This window comes from Sporisorium graminicola, chromosome SGRAM_1 (genome assembly GCF_005498985.1).
Source record: "Sporisorium graminicola strain CBS 10092 chromosome SGRAM_1, whole genome shotgun sequence".
In the NCBI taxonomy this organism is placed as follows: Eukaryota; Fungi; Basidiomycota; class Ustilaginomycetes; order Ustilaginales; family Ustilaginaceae; genus Sporisorium; species Sporisorium graminicola.
In genome coordinates, this window is record NC_043719.1 from 1,872,981 (window position 1) to 1,887,383 (window position 14,403).

At 56.1% G+C, this 14,403-nt stretch overlaps 4 protein-coding genes across 4 annotated transcripts; 1 reads left to right on the plus strand and 3 right to left on the minus strand.

The window, feature by feature from the left end:
* Positions 1 to 63: 63 nt before the first annotated feature.
* Positions 64 to 4,293, minus strand: EX895_000682 (uncharacterized protein; the record flags this gene model as incomplete). Its single annotated transcript, XM_029881283.1, has 1 exon — positions 64 to 4,293. The coding sequence occupies one exon, from the start codon at positions 4,291 to 4,293 to the stop codon at positions 64 to 66; it is 4,230 nt and encodes a 1,409-aa protein (XP_029742669.1).
* A 992-nt stretch (positions 4,294 to 5,285) lies between these two features.
* On the minus strand, positions 5,286 to 8,639 carry EX895_000683 (uncharacterized protein; the record flags this gene model as incomplete). The annotated part of the gene is made up of 1 exon (XM_029881284.1): positions 5,286 to 8,639. One exon carries the CDS (start codon positions 8,637 to 8,639, stop codon positions 5,286 to 5,288), a length of 3,354 nt encoding a protein of 1,117 aa, XP_029742670.1.
* A 426-nt stretch (positions 8,640 to 9,065) lies between these two features.
* EX895_000684 (uncharacterized protein) lies at positions 9,066 to 10,130 on the minus strand (the record flags this gene model as incomplete). The annotated part of the gene is made up of 1 exon (XM_029881285.1): positions 9,066 to 10,130. One exon carries the CDS (start codon positions 10,128 to 10,130, stop codon positions 9,066 to 9,068), a length of 1,065 nt encoding a protein of 354 aa, XP_029742671.1.
* Positions 10,131 to 11,129: 999 nt separating this feature from the next.
* Positions 11,130 to 14,279, plus strand: EX895_000685 (uncharacterized protein; the record flags this gene model as incomplete). The annotated part of the gene is made up of 1 exon (XM_029881286.1): positions 11,130 to 14,279. The coding sequence occupies one exon, from the start codon at positions 11,130 to 11,132 to the stop codon at positions 14,277 to 14,279; it is 3,150 nt and encodes a 1,049-aa protein (XP_029742672.1).
* Between the last annotated feature and the right edge of the window lie 124 nt (positions 14,280 to 14,403).

Genomic DNA, 14,403 nt, shown 5'->3' on the forward strand with positions numbered 1-14,403 from the left:
ACACGAGACAGTACGGATTGCAAACAGATCGCGTCGACAGCCCTGTGCACCAGATACATTCGGTCAATTGCCTGGCAGCCTTGCCAGTCTCCTACACTCGTTGTCTCCCAGTTCGGCCAGAGTCATCACCTCAATTCCCGCTGATTGCTCTTCAGACATCTTTCCTTCCTCCGAAACAAAGACGTGGAAGCGCGTTTCAGCTGCAGTGCTTAGCTGCTCCTTGCGCAACGTTGCCAGCACCTCGTCGTCGATGCGCTTGACCAGCTCTTCTGGCTTCTCGGGAACCTCGGTCGGCTCGTCGATGTCCAGGCCATTGATGGCGTCTTTCGGCCACTCTTTCACATCGGCGGTCCTGTAGAGCTCGTCGAGCTTCATTTTCAGGTCGAACATGAGATCAATGGGGAACTCCTGGTCCTTCTCGATCAGATGCAGAGCACGACAGACCGGCTCGAGATCATCGGCCAAAAGCTTGAAGCACGTGCGGACCCACGGATGCAGCTGCACCCGCCAGTAGTTCGCCAGATTGGCCGCTACGTCGCAAAGGATGGAAGTCGGCGGAGCTGCGTCCGTCTGCGTCAGCTGACCTTCCTCCTTGTCCTGATCGCCCGACGCTGACATACTCGAGCGCAGTAGATCGGCCAAGATAGACGAGACAGAAAAGGTCACCAGCCCTTCGTTACCAGGGAAGACCTCACGCACGCGCTCGTCTGGATCTCCGGGCGAGAAGCCGATCGTCCAGAAACGGCACCGCGGCTGTCGCTTGAAGCGTCGCAGATAAGGCGCAAGCCAGAATGCCTCTCCTTCCTCGCTACTGGCAAACATTTCTTCAAAGGCGGCTCGACGCACAAAGACGTTGGTTCCGATGTTTGCATCCTTGTAAAGCTTGGCGTCCGTCTCCGGGTTCAGAGTGAGTCGGATGCCACCTTCGAAAATGCGGACCATATAGTAGAGCACGCTCTTCTCGTAGGCTGGTGGATTCTGACCGAGAAAAATGATATTGTACTTGCTGCGAATGCCTTCGTAATGCTGTGACGTGATGCGATAACGCTGGGCGGCTCGTTTCACCTTGCGAATCTCCGTGCGACCAATCTTCAGGTCCTCCAAGTTCTTCTTGCCGATTGAAGACTCGAATGCGTTGACGACCTGACCTTCCAATGGGGGTGCCTTTCCCAACGAGATGTGCGAGGAAGGCGCTGGTTGGTGTTCCAGCTGCAACGGGATGATACAGACCGTGTAAGGCTGACCGCAAACATTGTGAAAGGACGGAGGAATTCCCGAAATGTAGTCAACCTCGTACTTGCTCGAAAATGCCACAAAGTAGTCTCTCCGCCCGGAGGATTTGCCTTTGCTGGCTGCTCCAATTGTGTAAGCCAGTAGAGCGACGTCGAGGTCTTTAAGCTGCTCGGAAAGCTGGTCCAGAGATGATCTGGCCTGCATCGATCCTTCACCGTTTGCGTGTAGCAACATGACTTCATTCGGGGTAGCAGCGTGACCTGCAAGCATGTCCCGGATCCATGCAAAGGGCAAGAGCATGTCGAAGTACAACATCCCTCCTGGGACGTCAAGGCCCAGCGTCTGCCTACGATGCGAGGACAGAGGCTCGAAGGTACATAGATCGGCTATGGCATCGATTCTGTTGTGACCAACGACAAACTCGAAGTATAAGTGACTTACGTTGTGTTGCGGGACTTTTGATTTGTGTCTATTCCGGTTTGGCCCCGTGGCGCTCGATTCCAGCGGCGAGCGTCCGCCGTTGGAAGCAGTCTCGAGCATGGTGAATCCGTGGTCTAGAGGCGACGACTGTCCGCCATTGTGCGGCGGCGACCAAGACACCTGCGTAGTATCCTGAGTGTCCCAAGCTACGGTAGCGGGACGACATCGACGGTTTTCGACACGGCTGCGAGGTGCAACCTGTTGCGATGGGTCAGCATGGGCAGAGCTACCTTGTGCAGCGTTTGCAGGGAAGGTGGATTTCAAGATGGAGGCGAGCGCTCGTTGGGCTCGCTTTTCTTCTTCGTCGGTGCCGGGGGCCTCCTGATGAGGATTGAATTGGCTGCGAACAGCGCTCATCTCTGGGATCCCAAAGGCATCGGCGTCTCCTGTTACGGAAGAGGCAGAGCTGCCAGCACAAGCCATGGTAGCCGGTGGCGCAGGACGGCTGCCGCCCTTAAAGTCCTCGACGGGCTTGAGCACGAGGAGATTCGGCTTCCTTGCTTCCGACGGCCTTCGACCCACGGCGATCGATCGACCATTCGAGTCTGAAGGTGCTTGCGAAGATTGTGCCGCGTTAACATTTGTGGACCGCTGCAATGCTCCACCGCCCGCGCCGTGAATCTTCTTCAGAAAGCTCCCAAAGTCTTCCTTCAACTGAACTTTGGGTTCGCGTCGGTGCGCGCCTTTGTAACTACCGGGGGCGGGGCGGGGCGCAGGCACCTGGCTGGTAGACACCGACCCCAAAGCGCCAGGTAAAGCCGTCGTCGTAGCCTGCGGCCGCACTGTAGGTCGCGCTGTTTGGGAGCTGAAGCTTTGATCATCACGAAAGTGTGCCATCGAAACGTCCAGACCAGGGTAACTGGGACCCGAACGTCGGAAAGTCATCTGGTGCTCGTCACTCTCGGGAATGCTGTCGTTCAGCTGCGACACGCGAGTGTGTGCGCTGTTGATGCCAGCGGCAGCACCAGAGCGAGCCTTCATCGAGATATCCGCCAGGGTGCGATTCGCATGCCTTGCATCAATGCGAGAGATACCAGCAGTGCCATATGAGCCACCAGCAGCGGCATTGCGCCTCCACCGCTTCTGGTTCAGTTTCTCCTGTCGCTTCTGGTAGCTGCGACTGGAGCCTTTCTCCTGCAAGCGCTTCGTCTCGAGCTTGACGCGTTTCTTGCGTCGGAACCTTTCGTACTTTGCCTCGTCCAGGGCACTTGCTGCGGCACGCTCCTCGCTGAGCGAATTCATGTACTGTCGGAGTTGCCTTTTGTCGCGGCGGATCTCGAGGCGCTTTTTCCTTTTGGCCTCGTGTGCGCGCTTCCGAGGGCGGCGGTTGACAGCAAAGTCAGTGTCAGAGTCATGAGTCGAGTGTTCTGTTTGGTCAACGACCACGTCTGCTGGGCGTCCACCTTGGCGTTCCCAATACTCCTTCAGCGTGGTCGGGCTGTTGAAGTTGCTCTCTTGCTCCCACGAGGACGAGTAGATAGGATAGCCTGCCCACACTACACGGTACTCGTAAAAGCCTCGGCGTGGGTTTTGACGGTGACGGAGGACTGCGAGAATGTCAAAGTTGCCGTTGTAGGCAGCGTCCAAGTGCGCCGTGGACCCTTGCCAATTCTCCTTATCGTACTCGGTCCAGGGGCCGAACCCTCGTTCGCTGTCAGAATCCGAGACAGAGCCCTCAGAGCTCGTGTAAAACTCTTCGCCCTGTTCATAGTCTTCAGAGTCGCTGTATGAAACAGAGCTGATGTCTGAGATGGTGCCGTCGTCACCCTCGTCGACTGGCTCTGCTCGGGAACTGGGCTGAAATGGAGCGTCCGAAGAGTCGAGCTGGATGGGATTTGCGGCATCGCCCGAGTTGCCGGAAGCGTGAGGGAGAGCAGAAACAGCACGCTGAGAGAGTTCCTCGTGCTGGCTATTGTCCGTGAGAGCGGGCACCGAACTGGACCTGGTCAGACTGGCAGCCGTATTTTGTGATCCCGCGAGCTGAGACGCGATGAGCTCGACCTCGTCCTCGCTCATGGGTTCAGTTTGGGCTTTCGCCGGCTGTGAGTTTGGCTGTGAGGTTGTTGATGATCGAATGATAAGGGAGGGAAGAGGTGCGTCTGAATCGCTCGAGCTTCCGTTGCCCTCGTGGGCGACCCGGGATGTATGCGCGTCGGCAAAACGTTGAGCGGTGGCGGGAGCCACAGAGATAGGCATCACTGAAGGAGACTTTGTAGTTCGAGAATGAGAGGGGCTAGCCGTGCTTCCATTCTGTCTGGCAGCGAGAGCTTCGGCTTGCTTCTTCTCTGCTCTTCGGCGCTTGCGTTTCTCTTCCTTCTCCTTCTCCTCCCTCTTCCGTCGCTTTTCCTTCTTGTTCTTGTCCCGATCCTCGCGTTCCCTTTTGGCGCGCCGAGCCAACTTGGAAGACGGCCTAGGAGGTAGCTGCGGTTCCAGCTCTAGGTCGTCGTCGGCATCGGATTCGAGTTCATCGACTTCGGAGTCAGAGTGATCTGCCCTCCAGGCGGGGACCTTGAAAGATCGAAGGGGATACTTGACGTCGTCCTCATCAGATTCATCGAAAGCGATAGGTCTGGGAGGCATTTGTACGACGCTTGTTGCTCAGCGCATGGAAAGAGGGAAGATGACGCCGAAGTGCCAGTGAGAGTCGGGCTTGTCTCTCACGCGACCGTGTGTTGAACGTTGCACTTCATCTGAGAGCCAACGAAGGGGCGATGGATATTACAAATGCGGTAACTTGGAGTGTTGGCAAAATGTACTGCTGCCTCTTGAAAGGCGAGTGGTCGTGGTGTGTTCCAGTCGATCTTACCGGTGTGTCGTGGGTCGGATGCTATCTTTGAGTGATTCGCGCAGCTGATGGGCCGTGTTCACGCAGTCAAGATTAGCTGACAGATAGGTTCAAATCCCTTCTGCTCACAATGCCTATACCTGGGCCAACAAAAGCGCAATTGTGCTGAACCGAATGGAAATGCCGATGAACGGTGGTGTAAGCGCTGCTGCTGAGTCGTCAGCGCAAGGGACGAATTTAGAGAGGCATTTTGCCCCAAGGCAAAGAAGCCAGAGCAATCAAAGGGATGTTTAGTCCGCTCTCGATTTGAAAGAGGCGAAGTTTGTTTGGTAATGGTGATGCCGATGGTGATGGCGGTCGACGGCTTGATTAGACGAAGCGCAGGAAGATCAGGGTCTGGTCATTTGAAGAGCCGCGTTCCGGCAACCACATTATTTTGTCAATAAAAATTACTTGGTTGTTGCGGGTCCATGCGCAGGCGGCCGGGCGAGAGCGACAGCTTCAGCAACCGACGCGACAGCATAACGTGAACACTTCCAAGAACTTTCGCCCACACCAGACGCTGACTAGCTAATTGACACACGAGCTGAATCGATGAGCTTTCTTACACGCCTCTAGTGACAGTGGATTTTCATCGATGCAATAAGGAAAGGAGAGCAGACAACCTTTGGACTACGGTGCAACGATTGTTATGAAGTTATGTGTATTCCAGTGCATGTGGGTTGTCTACATCGAAATGCGCTTGAGCTACGTGCACAGTACGGCATAGCAAAGCCTTCGCGACACTTTACGCTCGCCCGAGAAGAACAGAGCTCGCGGCGGCCAAGGCAAGCATAAAGATCTGCAGCAGATTGGCCATCACAAAATGCGTGATCGTCTGTCCGATCTCCAGCCAGCTTCCTTCGCTCTTCACAGCAAAGAGGAAGTTGAGCGCAAGCACATCTGCTGCAATGCCAGCCCCAAAGACGAGGCTCAGCGCCGAATCTAGACCTAGCCCACCTGGTGCTGTCTCTCCCAGCAGCTTGAACCCCCGATCGATCGTCTTGGATGCTGTTGCCGTAGATGGCAGTCGAGGACTCCTTGCCAGCAGCGAGAATACGGCGTTGAGGATGAGAAAGGGAACCAAGATTTTGAGGAGTAACAGCGTGGCCATGAGGAACGGGTTGAAGATGGGCACGAGGCGGTAGACGGGAGAGAGGTAGAATGACGAAATGGATGCCACATTGCCCGTTCCAAAGAAGCCGACGTGCAGAAAGAAGAGGTAAAACAGACTGACTCTGAGCTCCGGCAGTCTAAGCAACCGCCTCGCTTTGCTGGGCTGCTGGTCGCCTCCTTCACTCTGCAACTCATGCAGCGACCCTTCCATCTTTGCCCATACTAGCAACGTCACTGTGTAGCATCCGAAGAACAGAAGTTCGTCCCGCAAGGAGAGCAACACGAACACAGGAGCAAAGGCGAACACCACAATCGCCACGCGTTGACTGCTGGGTTGTTTGACCGTGATCCTCGTTGCTGCATCGTCGTTCAGCTCGAACGAAATGGCACGACGAAATCCGTACGCGAACGGAAAGACTAGACATGTCACAAGACAGAGCCAGCCGAGCACTTGGGTTGCCCAAGGGAGTCCTTGTTTGCGGGTCAGCGACGTGGCCGAGATGGCAGTGGTGATGGCAGTGACTACTAGCACCCCAATCTGCACACGAATTGTCTGCAAGGTGTGATTAAGGTGGAGCAATTGCGCATCTTCGACCGCTTTGCTATGCGTATCTTGAGCAGGAGAGTTACTCTTTGGGTCCTGAATAGTTGTAGCGGGAAAGAAGAGATTCCCGCACGAAGAAATGAGGAAGCCAACGCCAAGGAAAGCCAAGGCACTCGACATGAGCAACGGAATGCTTTCCTCCTTGTTGACATCGCCAATGGTAAAAAGACCGGTAATGAGGCAACAGAGACCCCAGACGAGAATGAGGCCTTCGTTGTCCGCCTTAAAGTCGGCATTCAGCGCAAAAGCCGGCCAAGCAAAGCCGAGAAGGACAAACCCGATGAACCATGCTACACGATACAAGTAGCCGATTGCCATGAGCTCGAGCATCGCGATGCTCGACAGCACTATGAGTGCGGTCTTGATGATTGAAATGCTTCCCTTGGACCGTGCCACGTAGTGGTAAGCGGCGCGGAAGAGAGGAAGCTCGTCCACGATGCGTCCCCAGAACAGGAACGCTAGAGCTGCATACATATAGTACGAGATGGGCATCTCTTGCGCGGCAAACAATGCAAACACCGCTCCCGAAAGTGGCGCAACAGCTATCTTGAGCAAGCCGGGCGGCTTCTTTGCAGCGGGAGATGTGGAGGCTGTCAATTGATCGATGACCTCGTCTGGCAGCATATAGCTTCGGAGGAGGAAAGAAAAGGTGTGAACCATCGATCCGAGATAGCCAATCGCGACGATGGAACACAACAGCAGCCAGTCGTACGTCTGCAAATAGTGTGCACCTTGAATGGCGTCGTCAATGAGCGCATCGCTCTTGGCGACAGCTTGTTCCAAGTGACCTTGTTCGATGTCTAGCATGATTTGAGCTAGCCTCGTCTCCCCGGCGCGGTTCTCGCCCGCTGCTTGCGAGAGAGGTCCGAACGGTGTGTATCGGACCATCCTCCTGACCCGAGACTTGTGCTTGACTCGATACGTCTCGAGAACTTGCTGAGCATTAGCAACAAGCGCCCGTGCTTTGTGCTCTTCGGGTAGGTCAACGAGATCGAGGCGCAAACGACCTTCCGAGTTAGCAGGAATCGGCACGCCTAATAGGGTGGACATGAGTGGCGTGATGTCTGCTTGGTTAACGTCCGTGCGTGCGACGTCGTCCAGATGCCAGTCAGCAAAGTAAGCGTCGTCCTTGCTCTCAGTAACCGACAGCTTCTTTTGCTGCGGGGTAGCTGGTCGAGGTCCGCGCACTCCAGCTCCCCACGCTACAAGGGGCGTCCGCGTGTTATCCGGATCGCCATCGCCGTGATTGCCCTTGACGCTCATGCCGTGGTCCGCTGTAAAGACGTAGGCAGTCCGCCCATCATCTTCGTAAAAGTCGTCCATCAGTCTTTCGACCTCGCGTGCGATGGCATCGACGACAATGGTGTTACCGACATACTCGGAAGAGAAGGGGCGGTAGGTGTGGCCGGTGGTGTCGAGGCCAAGCAAGTGGAGAAAGAAGACGGTGCCAGACTTTCGCATCTTGGCGTCGAGTAGTTTGTCCCCCTTCGCGCGACTGAGAAGTCCTTTGAGGCGGTCGAGCACCCAGAGATCCAAGTGTGTGGCATCCTTGGTGAAGTCTTCGTCCTCCTCGTCATACGTCCACATGTCGACCCGGTCAGCCGCTGCTCCGACCGCAAACATGGGAACGATGTCCGGAGAACCGAAGGCGAATGAGTGGCTGGATTGGTTCAGAAGCGAGTCAAATGCGATTGGATTGAGCTTCCATCCCTTGGTCACCGCACTGACGTCTTCGTACATGCCCGCGATCATAGCGACATGGCCGGGCCTGCTCTCGGTAGGCACGCGCGTGTGGCTGAGCCCCCAGGCACCGCGATGTCTTGCGACGCTACGTAAGAAGGGTGCCGCAAATGCAGTATCAGGGATGATTCCAGTCACTCTTTGAAAGGCGTCAGGCGACTTGGTCGACTCGAGTGCGAGTGGGTACGGGTGCGGTTGGCTGAGAGCGTGCTTGTCGAACGAGGCCCATGAGCCCATCTCTCCATCTTTAGCATAGCTATTATCTCGCGTTATTGACCATGGTGGCAGAAGATCAGCAGGATGTTTCTTGAAGAGTGTGTCGGCGCGTAAACCATCACCGACGATGAGTACGAGACGCTTGGCTGGCGCTTCGAGTTGATGAGTGCTGCCTTTTGATCCGAGGGTTCCCCTCGCACTGAAGCGTGGCTCGGGATGAACGACGGGGGAAGTGAAGTAGATATCAAATATGGACGAGATGTAGATGACATGAAAGAGTAGATTGAGCAGCAAGAAGCGGACCGAAGAGACCTTGACGAGCTTCTTGACCTTGGTGGAGCCGGCTGCAGCGACTTTGTCATTGGAACCAGATGAGCGATCTGAGGTCGAAGATGCGCGTGCCTTGGCGAACACTGTCTCGCTCATGACCGGAAGCGCGACTTCTCAAAAGCTGGATCGGAGCTGTTTCGTCCCGTCGGATTCGTTTCCGTTTCCGTTCGAAAGCCTGGTCTTGATGGTCGTTAGGTCCAAGGCTGTGATTTGGTTGCTTGGACCGTGCAAAAAAAACTGACAGGAACACGTTTTGTGGAATTCAGCTTGCCGAAAGAGAAAGCTGCCATGGACCCTGAAACTCACCAAATTCGCCGACCGACGCGGTACTCACTCAGGCGGCCTAACCTTGACCATTCCCGAGCACTCTTAATACCTGACTATCTGGCATTACTCGTACACAGCTCGAGCTGTTTTCAAAGGAATATGAGCTGGCAGCTCGTGACTTTGCGAGCAGAACAAAGCGCGATGATCTAGTGTACAAAGGAAAGCAACGGTTCGTTCGGAACAGACGCGCGGACGCTACGACTGCTTCTCGCTGTCGGAACGGATTTCGATGCCGGGTGGTTTGCCAATCAGCTGCCCAATCTGTGCGTAGAGGAGGAACTGGCCAGACACGAGGAACGCTGTCATCACTATCCTGGTGCCGAGACCGGCCCAGATACCGACGGGACCAGTCTCGCGGGCAAGGCGGAAGAGCTTGGTCATGGCGCTGCCCTTTCCTCCTCCGCCCTTGTTGATCTTGCTGAGCAGAGTGTCTGCAGGGTGCGAGAGAACGGCAGCAGCCACACCGGCAACCATACCGCATCCGAGCTGGATACCGACCTCGCCGGCCTTGCCGTACTTGGCCTGTTCCTCCTTGGAGATGGCCGCGTCGACAGTGGTGTGCGCCCACTCGTTGGTGACGAACTGACCAATGGCGTAGGGGACCTGCTTGCAGAGAATGGGGGCGTAGCCGGCGTAGAATCCGGCGAAACCCTCTTCGGCGCCCATGCGAGTGATGGCAGAGACGAGACCTTTTGCATAGCCTCGTTCCGAGACGAGGCGGATTCGTGCGGCTTCGAGGGGGGTGAGGAGTGTGGTAGCGATGACTTCGGCAGCAGAGGCACCGCCGAGGTAGATTACCTGGCGATACTGTTGAGCGGCTTCGTGGCTGCCCGCCCAGTCGACACCCTTCTTCTTGAAGAACTCGTACCCAGCGAACTTGGCACCACCCTGAATAAGGTAACCGACGGCAGTGGGACCAAAACCGGTGAGCAGACCAGCGGGGCCCTCGGACGAGATGATCTTGCGGCCCATGGAGAGCATGCTTTCTTTGGAGCCCTTGGGTTCGAGCTGGATCCTCGTCTTGACGACATCAATGGGCGTCATGGCTCCGTGCGTGAGCGTCGCGCAAAGGGCACCCGAAGCGAAGAATCGTGCGTAGTCACCGAGACTGTAGGCAGACGTCAATGCACCTGGTGCCATCTTGTATCCAGCGGGAGCAGCAGGCTTCTCGCCCTTGAGCCCGAGGCGACTCAACGCTTCATCTTTGGAGATGGGAGGCAGTGGCGAGTCACGCGACCCGGCCGTAGTGGTGGTTGCCATTTTTTTCTATCGGCGGTTGCTGTGACAGGAGGAGGAGCAAGGGGAGGGTAGGGCAAGTCGGGTGGAGTCACTCGCTGGCGATGTGGGATGCGCGAGCAGAGAAGTGGGGGCAAGGGAGCCGCCTATGGTTGGAAGGTCAAGCCGAGAGCCGGTATCGTGAGCAAGGGATGAAGCTTTTGATGAAGAGGGAAGAAGAACGAAGGTGTCCAGCTGCTAAATATATGAGCAAGCGTCCAATGTCAGCGAGAAGCGAAGTCCGGATAAGGCCAAACAAAGCCACACGGGCCACACGAAGCAATGACCGTTTACAGCCCGAACAGTGGAGGAGCGTCACGTCTCATTGCTTATCCTGCCTCGTTGCGCCATCGCAGCCGCGGACAAGAGGAAAGCGAATTTCCTTCGGGATCAGCATCCGACAGGCGAGGTCAGACAAAAACGCCAGGGCGAGGCGAGGTCGACAAGATTCGAAAATGCTAGATAGACAACAAGACCGCTTGCGTCTACTGGTCATCATCACTTTGATTTCAGTGTTTGTATGACAGCATATGAGCCGTTGCTTGCTTGCGAGCCAGGGTTCATCGGATCATTGGGCCCAGTCATGACAGCTGAGTGAAAGCGAAATTCTTGTTTTTTTTGGCCGAAATGACGTTGACTTACATGGTGCCGGAGGCTCGGAGGCCGCACGAGCCACAGGTCGGACGAAACATTTGAAATTGCGCTCTCTCTGCGTCGACTGAAGCATCAAGACACGCGAGGAAGCAAACGGCTTTTGCCCGATCCTAGACCCTTATCGGAACACCGATCCGCTCAGCTTTTCTCGATCCGATTACTTCCCCTACATCTCTGGAAACCTAAATTCAACTCTTCGGTTGGATGCATGGTGGGGAGAAGATTGAGTCGAGCCGAACAGAGTCCTTTTCAGCACTCAGCTTCTCACAACGTCCTCCAAAGTCATTACTTCATCCTCTTTCACATTAAGTTGCATCGTTGTCCCACACCATGACGACCAAGATCGATGCAGCGGGGCCTAGCTCGCCTCCTCCTCAACGTACTCGAAAACCCGGCGAGGTTCGCTCGCGAAGCGGATGCATTACCTGCAAACAACGTCGCAAAAAGTGCGATGAGGACTTTCGCATCCGTCAAAACGGAGCCACCTCGTGTAATCGATGTGCCGATCGTGGCCTTCACTGCGAGTTCAGCTCGCACGTCACGCCTCAACGACCTGCGCATCAGCAGCAGCAGCAACGACCATCTCCTTACCCAACTTCAAGCGCTACTCCGTCGGGCTCAAGCAAGATTCCTTCTCGCGCAGTTCGTGGTCCTAGTGCTACGCCTATTGTTCAACAGGCTGAATTGCCTTCTGTGGCCGCAGGCTCGGCTGCTCCGAGTAACAGCGGCATGCTAGGCGCGACACCATCGAACACCTTTACAGCTTCACTGGATCCGACGCAGTCCTGGAATGCCTCGGCACACTTTCCTGTGCAGTCGTTCGCACAACCACAGCTTCAGAATGCTACCACCGTCCCGGGACTGCAGAACCAGCTGGCGTGGATGAATCCGAGTGCTGCCATGCTCAACAGATCAGCGATTCGTTACAATCGCCCCAACATCTGGCCCATGGGACCTCCCAGCGGCACTGCCGATCCAGCCAGCGCTGCTGCTACACAACCCGCAGCTGGCAATCTTTCGACCCAATCCAACGCTGTCGACATGAATGCGCTCTACACCCTCTTCAACAGCAATCCTGCTGCAGCGCCTGCAGCGTCAAATACAACCCAGTGGACACAGGGCTACCCCAACAGTATGGACAATATCATGCTCGACGACTTTGTCAACGAGCTCATGAGTCTTACTGGTCCTCTAGCGGGAAGTGAGGGCACTTCTTCGGCATCTCTTCCGACTCCGGGCAATACGCCGTCTGTAGCAGGCCCGCACCCATCATCGCCCTTCGAAACACAGCCAGCATCGCGATCCATTCCAAAGGCTTCAACTACCTCTTCGGTAGCAAACAGTGCACATCCATTCGAGGTCAACACGACCACCTCTTCGGGCGCCGTTCCGCAGCCGAGGCATTCCAGTTCAAGCGACAGCGTGCCACCTGCTTCAGCGCAGCCCAATGCTGGCGTCGGCAAAGCTGCAGCCACTTCAGGTCGAGCTTCCAATCGATACCGCAAGCTGCTTGATTCAGACGCGATCGAGTCGTTGTTGAGCAAGTACAGTCCCATTTACGAGCGGTTCTGGCATGCGACCCTGATGCTTCTCTCCAACAAGAAACGTCAGGCCGCCGTCGACTATCTCATGCGTGTCATTCGATCCAACAAGGCATGTCGAGCCTCCGTGGTTGTGGTCTGTCTTGCCTACCACGAGCTTGTTCAGCGCGTGCGCAAAGGCACTCGCGAGGCCGATGCTAAGCAATCGAGTCAACGCAGTCCATGTGCTCCGCCTAACTGGACATCGGTTGCCACGGACGCAGTAAACAACAACAGCAAACCTGCAAAGACGCCGGAAGATGGTATGTCGCATACGATACTGAGCATGTTCCCAGAAAGCGAAGAGCATGCATCGAGCCGTTCAGGCACAGTACATGAATCAAGCGGCAACGAGGTGCGTCGATCGCATATTGACGACGACGAGGGTGAAGACGAAGACGAAGAGTCGGAAGAAGAAATAAGCACCATCGAACGACGCCGCAGCGGTGGCGACGGGCATCTTGCTCCAACCCCGGCCAGAGCTACTTCCGAGCGGTACGGATCCACCAGCTTCTCTCGTCGAAGTAGTGACAAAAATGGTCATTCTCCACTCCCCGCCGCCCGCAGTCTTACGGGCAAGCTGTCCTCGGTGGAAAACAACATCCATGCAATGGACGATCCTGCACAGGACAGATTCAAGGGCCAAATTGTGGAAGAGCACACGGTCGAGTTGTGGTTCGATATCGCGCAAGCCGAACTGCAACGCAGCCGAGACGAGCTGAGCTTCGACCAGGAGTTGTGCGCCATTATCAATCTGCGTTGGGCATGTCTCTGCTTTGCAGGTGCGGAGAGGGCGAGACAGCTGACGGAGGAGTTGGGCAAAGTGATGCAGCGGGAGGGGATCGATATGGACCATGCGGCGGAAGAGGAGAAGAAGGGGACATTTGTGTCGGTCATGCTGCTCACAGCTGTCTACACGGATGTGTTGGACACTGTCTCGGATCGGGGGAAACGGACGTATGTGGCGCTGCGGGATGGTACACGCAAGCCTGCGCAGCTGTCCAAGCTCCGACGTACCAGCAGCATGGAGAAGAATGGATCGCCTAGTGTGGACGAACCGTTCTTTGGACGCATCTCGCTCGTCTCTCTCGAGCTACTGACGTGCTTCAAGCTGATCTCGGACCTCTCTGCTGACGTGTGGGGGCCCATTAGCAGCGCGGTGTCGCATCCCACGCGGCCATCGGAAGAAGAAGTCGCCAATCGGTCGCGCGAGATCGAACGCAAAGTCATGTCTCTGCCTTCGTGGTCCGATCCGAACACCTCCTCCTCTCTCCGCGTGCGCGCCTTCGCATTGCAAGAGATCTGGAGACAGACCGCGCGGCTGTATCTGCTGCAAGCAGTGCATCGGCGCGGACCGCTGTACCCGGAACTGCAGAACATCCTGCACGAGATCATCCGCCTTGCGAAGATGATCAAGATCCAGAGCTTTTCGCCTTGTGCACCGGTTGCTGCGCACACGCGCGCCCAAGCACCCGCCAACTACATCGGCGGCCTCCGCTCGCTCGACCCCACTGACGACGTACGCGACGCCAACCATCCACACCCGTACACCAACGCTACCTTCGGCATGGACGACCTGCAGAACCCCATACCGGAGCCGCCACCGGAGGAGCGCGAGGAAGAGGACGAGGGCATGGGCCCAGTGCCGTTCCAGATGTGGCTCGATGTGGCCAGCTGGGAGATGTGCACCGTCTGGTTCTTGTGTTCCACCGTGGCCCTGACCAGGCAGGACCGCCAGTTTTGCATTCACCACTTGGAGAGCTTGGGACTGGAGCGAAGCAATAGGGATAATATCCAGGTGATCAGGGATTACTGGGCCAAGCAAGACTCAACGGGGCATACGCTGGATTGGTTTGATTTCGTCAAGTCGACGGGGAGAAGTGTCGTGTTTGCTTTTTGAATTGGAACGGTTGCATCAGCAGCAGCAGCAGCGTTGTTCTGGACATCCTGTGGCAGACGCCGTCTTCTTCTGCTACAGTTGTTATTCCACTCAGAATTCCATCAATCCGCGTGCAGCGACAGCA